Source organism: Lissotriton vulgaris, chromosome 1_1 (genome assembly GCF_964263255.1).
Source record: "Lissotriton vulgaris chromosome 1_1, aLisVul1.2, whole genome shotgun sequence".
Taxonomy (NCBI): Eukaryota; Metazoa; Chordata; class Amphibia; order Caudata; family Salamandridae; genus Lissotriton; species Lissotriton vulgaris.
In genome coordinates, this window is record NC_141685.1 from 1,373,036,414 (window position 1) to 1,373,043,229 (window position 6,816).

The 6,816-nt window shown below is 46.5% G+C and overlaps 1 protein-coding gene across 1 annotated transcript; it reads right to left on the reverse strand.

Moving 5' to 3' along the window:
* Positions 1-4,314: 4,314 nt before the first annotated feature.
* Positions 4,315-6,375, reverse strand: LOC147750524 (uncharacterized). The gene has a single exon (XM_086936551.1). The coding sequence runs from the start codon at positions 6,186-6,188 to the stop codon at positions 5,235-5,237; it is 954 nt and encodes a 317-aa protein (XP_086792677.1). The 5' UTR covers positions 6,189-6,375; the 3' UTR covers positions 4,315-5,234.
* Positions 6,376-6,816: the final 441 nt, after the last annotated feature.

The following is a 6,816-nucleotide window of genomic DNA, read 5'->3' on the forward strand; positions in this document are numbered from 1 at the left end:
GCCGACCCCTGTGGCACCCCACATTGCAAAGACTTAGCAGGGGAGAGGTATTGTCCTAGCATAACACGTTGCTCCCGTTGGTGTAGGAAGGAGCTCAGGAGACTGAGGGCTGGTCCTTCAACCCCTGCCTCCCTTAACCTAGATGTTAAAGTAAGGGGAGACAGGGTATCGAATGCTGCTGTAAGAACCAGCAGTACCAGCACGGTGGTTAGACCCAGATCAACTTTCCTGCGGATGTTATCCATGACCTTAGTCAAGGCAGACTCCGTGCTGTGCAGCTTTCTAAAGCCATGTTGGGACCCATCCAGGAAGCCAGAAGCATCGAGGAAGTTAGACAGATGAAAGTTCAAATGGGTCTCCAACATCTTGGCAGGGGCCGGCAGGAGAGAAATGGGTCTGAAGTTCTTCAATATGCCGGGGTCTAAGGTGGACTTTTTCAGAAGAGGCTTTACAATAGCTTTCTTCCAAACTTGTGGAAAAGTACCTTGTTCCAGGGCTCCATTCATTACTTCCAGCATAGGGGGAAGAATGATATCTCTACAGCCCTTTAGTAATTTCAAAGGGACTGGGTCCAGTGGGGAAGACGATTTCGTTTTGTCCAAAAGGAGATTGAGTCCCTCCAAGGAAAGAGCAGGAAAATGATTAAGGGACTGGGGGGCATCTATGTTCCAAGATTCAAGCAGTTTGATTCGAGAGAGGTCCTCAACACTCAAGGATTTCCTCTGTGATTGTAGAGCTATGTAGATATCATCTATTTTATTATAGAAGAAGTCTGATATATTGTTGCATAGCTCCTGTGAGGCAACCACGGGATCAGGTACCTGGAGAGAGCACAGTGAGTCCACAATTTTAAAGAGCTCTTTGGAAGATGTTAGAGAGCAGGTTAAGTTGGTGAAATAGGCTTGTTTTTCCTTTATCACACTGCTTTTGTATTCTCGCAACTGGCTCTTATAGACTTCTCGATCTTTGGATCCCAGGATTTGCGCCATCCTCGTTCCTTCTGCCTGCATTTTTGTCTAAGAAGCCTCAAGGCAGTAGTAAACCAAGGGGCAGTTGGCTTCTTTCGAGCTACAGATTTCAGAGAGGGGGGGGCTAGTTTATCAGCGGCTCTGGAGATAGCATCGGTGAGTTCTTGAGCCGACTCATTCACCATCCGCTGAGAAGTGATGTTGGTATTATGAATGAAGGGGGCCAGAGCTTCATTTGTGAAGTTTCTGAAACTCCTTTTAAAGCAATCTTTGCCAGTGCCCAAATCAACATCAGAGCACGGGATGTCTAGGGACATTGGGACTGCTAGATGGTCAGACCAGATTATCGGTACCGGCGTGCCGACAGTTAGTCTGAAGTCATCTGCCTGGATGCGCCACTTTGTAAATAGGGCGCAACATGTATTTGTACACCGCTGGTGCGACATAAAAAGTGACGCACCAGTGGCGCAAAAGTGTTGCAAGGGCTCAAAAATAAGACTCTAGAAATTTTTTTTATTGTGCCGAACAAGAAGGACAATTCGCACTCTGGAGCTGACCTACTAGCCAGACCCTCCAGCTTATCGCGATTTCGCGATTTGCAAAAAAATCGCGAAATCGGCCGATTTGGTGAAATGCCGCGATATTTGGGCAAAAGCCCGCGAAATTTGCAGTTTCCGCCGTCTCCGCCGTTTTCCGCCCGTTTCTGCTTTAAAATTCAGCCCCATGCGCACCCATTTTCCCTTCCCCAGGATTTCGCGGGGAGAGAAGGAGCGAGAGGAGGTCGAGGACGGCGGCCGAGAGAGGGAGAAGACCACGGTGGCCGAGAGAGGGAGAAGACCAGCAAGAAGCGGCAGCGACACACACACGAAGCCTCTTCCTCTTCTCCAGAGACCAGGGAAGCGGACTCGGAGCAGGAGAACAGCCGGCCGGCGAACACAGACGTCCCTGCCAGGATCGCGTTAGCAGGGAACAAGAAACTGTTCGGAAGTCATTTCCGACATACAGCAATACTAAAAATAAAAGATTAATGTCCCCCAAAGGCCCCCCGCACAGAGTGCAGAGTTTTGTCGACTGAAAAGATAAAATACGCTGAAGGATCACAGAGAACATAAAGCATACTGACAGTAATTTACGCACACCTCAAGCTAAACCAAACTCCCCCTTTCAGTTGTAGATGTTTTATTACTCAGGTCGAAGGTACACATTATATGGGCATGAGAGGGGTGAACTGGCCCAGTACATGTGACCTGCGTACCACACACATACACTTATAAGTTAATTGAGCTTAAAGAGTGTATTATTAAACCAGTAATTTCCTTATGTAACGTCATGTTGTCTTTGGCACTAGCTGTCACATTTCAGTAGCTTGCGCGCTGACATTCTGTGGGTTTTGGTTGTAGGCTTGATATGAAAGTCCGCCGTTAGAGAGCGCCTGAGTTACACCTTCTGACGCTAACAAGAGCCACGTGCTGTGAGTCACATCCAGCAACTCATGGGACTGGAGGGTGCAAATGCTAGAGCCTCGTCTCTTCCCTGTGCACACAAACGTGACAAAACTGAGCAAACTGCAGCGCCTCGCTAATTATAGAGATTTCTTCAAGGTCGGCGCCTTACATGGCGCTCCTTCCAACCCACTGAAAAGCCTTTATTCCAGTCAACAAAGCCCGCCTCTGGCTGCCACGCGACTAAAACGATCTAGTGACTGCCAGAGCCACGGTATAAACAAGTAATAATACAGTTCCCACAGGTGCTACAAAAAACACGCTTTTACTAAGAAGCACAGTGGGGGCTTTTCTGTGAAGGAAACAATTAGAGGCGCCCGGAAGCAAAGCTTCAATGTCTCACCTTCCTACCTACCCTCTCTCTTTTTTTACGCCTCTCCATAACCCTCTGCATCTCTCGCCCCTACCTCAGTTCATATTTTTTCCCACTCTTCCAATCTCGAAATCCCCATCTTTTCCACTAATTTCCCTTCTTTTCCTTAAGCTCTCTCTCCTTCCTTTCCCACATTTCTCTCTCTAACTCCCTCTACGTCTGTCTCGTTCACTCTGTCTTTATGCATATTGTGTGTATATGTATGTGTGTGTGCGTGTTTTGTGTGTGTGTGCATATACAGACCCTCCAGCTTATCGCGGTTTTTGCAATTTGCAAAAAAATCGCGAAATTGGCCGATCTGTTGAAATGTCGCGATATTTGGACAAAAGCCCACGAAATTTGCCGTCTCCGCCGTTTTCCGCCCGTTTCCGCCTTAAAATCCAGCCCCATGTGCACCCATTTTCCATTCCCCAGGTTTATGCTGTTTTGTACTTTAACCTTGACTGACATGCGTTAAGGAACAATGTTTTGTATTCACAGCCTCATTCAGACAACAAGTCATTTTGCTTACAAGTGGGTTTATGAAATGAGTGGACTTTCCCAGGCCACAACTTTACAAATTTTGCATATTCCTTAGAAAATATAGCTCTCTTGCATGACCTTTGCCTTAAAACATTGTGGATTGTAAAAACAACAGGTGATGGACAGAATGTAGAACAATGTCATACATTCACCCCAGTACAGAGATCTGGGCCAAAATACATTGTTTTCTTGCTCACCATGCCACTCCAGTTTGAACCCAGCCATATGCAAATCAGTCTTGACCCTGAGCCCCATGGGTACAGTTCCAGCCCGAACTGCCAAGCCAAGTCCTCCCTGGACTGGAAACAAGCATCCAAGGACAGGTTTCGGGCTTTCAGCCCTCATCAGCGTGGATAGCTTAATTCCAGTGGCATGGAGAGCACGGGACTCACGTCTGAGCATACCCGTCCCACTCGCTCCGAGACCTGTCTCTGCCTCCAGCATGCCTAGTCTGAAACCTATGGGGGCTCAGAAGAACTGAACGTACATGGCCAAGATTAACATGCCTTTTAAATAAAACAAATGGGCTGAATTGTAAATAAACAAAATGTACATAGCTCCATGTTGTCAAATAACTCAAACAGTAAGATATCTGTGTTTGGTGTTGCAAAAAACCCAAAATAAAACGCCGCTAAATGCCGCTAAATTTCCATTTTTGTGCCGCTAAATTTTCATTTTTGTGCCGCTAAATTTGCCAATCCATGCCGCTATATCCTGGGGGGTCTGACTAGCGCTCCACAATAAGGAGCCCACACCATTAGCGGGGGCGTGCACGACAGTGGGAATGTGGAACCAACAGTCACACGAAAAGACCCAGTAAAATTATCAAAACCTTCGTACTTTATAACTAACTTCTTAATGTAAATTAAAAATTGGCATTAAAATTCGAAAGAAATGAAAAGTGTTTACTATAAGTTTTTGCTTACACAAAATAAACAACCACAACCCTTCCAACTCTTACATAGCAAATCATCGAACAATAAGCAAAAACAAATCAAATTCAAGGCAATTTTAAACATTGCTTTTTAACAAAGCAATAAAAACGTGCTTTAGCTGACTAACCAGCAGTATAACACGACAACTTGCTTCAATGTGGTGGTTGCTTTATTGGTCTTAGATAATGTGTAGCGACATTGCTTATTTTTGCTGCTGTTATTGGCATTTACGCATTAATGTATTGTGCTAGCTGCCGTGCCTTGCCATCAGATCTTCAGACTTACTATACCTTTGAAAGTCATGGATTCTTCACTTTTTAAAAAATCCTCCAACCGAGGAATTAGCACTTTACCCGTTCAGGAATTTCCTTTAACCCCCCAACTCTTTGTTAGCCCTAAGTCTAAAGCATTTGATAAATGCAGCGCCCAGTGACCAGATACCAGCGACCACTACTTTTAAAAGTATTTTATTATGAGTGCATGCTACATGCATTCCCTGGAGTGGTAATACACCTCATGAGGAGGCTCTTAAGCAGATATGTGCATACTTATTAAAAGTGATGTCCCACCATGATGTAAATGGAGTTTATGTGCTTCAACAGGACAGAGGTATTCATAATAAGGCACTTAGTATTATTCCTTCCAGGTCAGAAGCGCTATACAATTAATTTCTGACAATAGATTCTAATAAACAGAACCAGTGGATATCCGGGCACCTCTATTGCACAAAGTAATGTTTGAAGTTGTGGCTGTCATCATCAACATTTTCATGAAACAAAGCTCCTCCATGTCCTTACTGTTGAGTGTGAAGAGGAGCTGCCTGTCTGACAGTTTTTCTTAGCGCCTAGACTGTCTCTTACCCCACGTTAGAGTGGGTGGCAGTGCCGTAGGGATCGATAAATGCTGAAAATGGCAAGTGTTAAATCAGCGGAGTCTAATCCCGGGTACCCGGAACCCCCACTGTTGCGTAGATTCTGTCCCCCGCCATGTCCTGTGGATGCAGATTAGCTAAACTGGTACCCATGCCCACCTGAGTACCCCTTCCTTCCATTGGTGGCATCAGTACGGAGTACCCTGGATCTCCAGCTGGGATGCATGGTCCGGATGCAGAGGTTGGCTCCCGTCCCACGCTGCGGTTGGTGGGAGCCTTGGTTTCTGAGTGCAAGCTAAAGATCTCCTCGTAGCAGTGATCAGGGATCGAAGGAAGTGGGACATGTTCAATCACTGAATACTCAGGGGCCTCTGCTGAGAGACAGAGTGGGTTTTTCATCATGTCCCCTGGAGACCCTTTAGACATACTGAAGCCTAAATCTTTAGGTGCGTTCTTTGACATCAGGAACGTCCTTCTATTCCGTAATGCAAGCCAGGCAAGAGCTGCAGCGAGTAAAAGTGAAGCAAACACACCAGCAGCCACCAGGGAGGGTAGAAGCACTCCCGCGGCAGGAGAACTTACAGGAACAGAAGTCGGAGGATCCATTCCTATGGCGGACAGGTCAACGTTAGGGTTAGGAGTGGGAAGAGTCAATGTGATTCTATACATTGCAAATGGAGGAAATGTCCTTGTCCCACACCAGTACAGCCCTGAGTCCCCCTTTCGAAGCGCTGTCATGGTCAGTGTGACTGTGTTAGTATTGCGATTATTCTTGATGGAAAATCGGCCCTCTGTCACCTTCTCTGACCCTCTTCTCCATACAATGAAGGGACACCTGCGGCTGCAAGACGTTGTACTTTTGCGCCAGTAATGTGGGCGCCGTCCAAGATTTTTTGGATATTTACAGTGTACAATCAGTGCCCCTCCGACAATTCCTGGTACTTCTTCGATGCCAACTTGTGCAGCCCAGTAAAGTCCTGGGAAGAAGGCCAGCAGCCAGGCTGCTTCGGTCCTCATTGTGCTGTCATAGGCAGCTGCACGCGCCCCTTCTCTGATGTCTCTTGGGCGGTTTCTTCTCTCTCAGTCTTCTCTAATAGGTCGAAAAGTGTCCCATCCCATCTCTCCAGGTTATTCCGCAGTGTCACCTCCTGATCCTCGCTGCAGCACCTTCTCTGCGTGTCTGAACTGCGTGAGCTGAGGAGACTGGTTTTGGCAGCCCTCTGCTGATGTCTCACCAGCTCCGAGCCAGTCTCATACCTTGAGGCAGCTCCTCACTTCCTTCCTCTTCTCCACTCTTTCTTAGAAACCACTTTGTATAAACTGTTTGGAAATAGCGTAGGCGAAAGCCTATCATTTCCTGCCCAGCATGGGTCGCGGTTAAGCTTATGTAATAATCAATGTAAAGCCTTTCTTGCTCAGGATTAAATACGGCTGGGGTGATCAGAGGCGTGCTGCTGGGGAGGCAGGATATGAGGGTCAGATTCTGAGGCACTGATTCATTCATACTCTAGTGATGAATGAGCACAATAGAAAATACCAGAGTTAACATTAATGTGCCATAGCGATGTGGTATTTAACAAGGTCAAATGCTCATTTACCAGTCTTTGCCTGTTTACACACACACTGTTTATAGCGTACTCTGTGG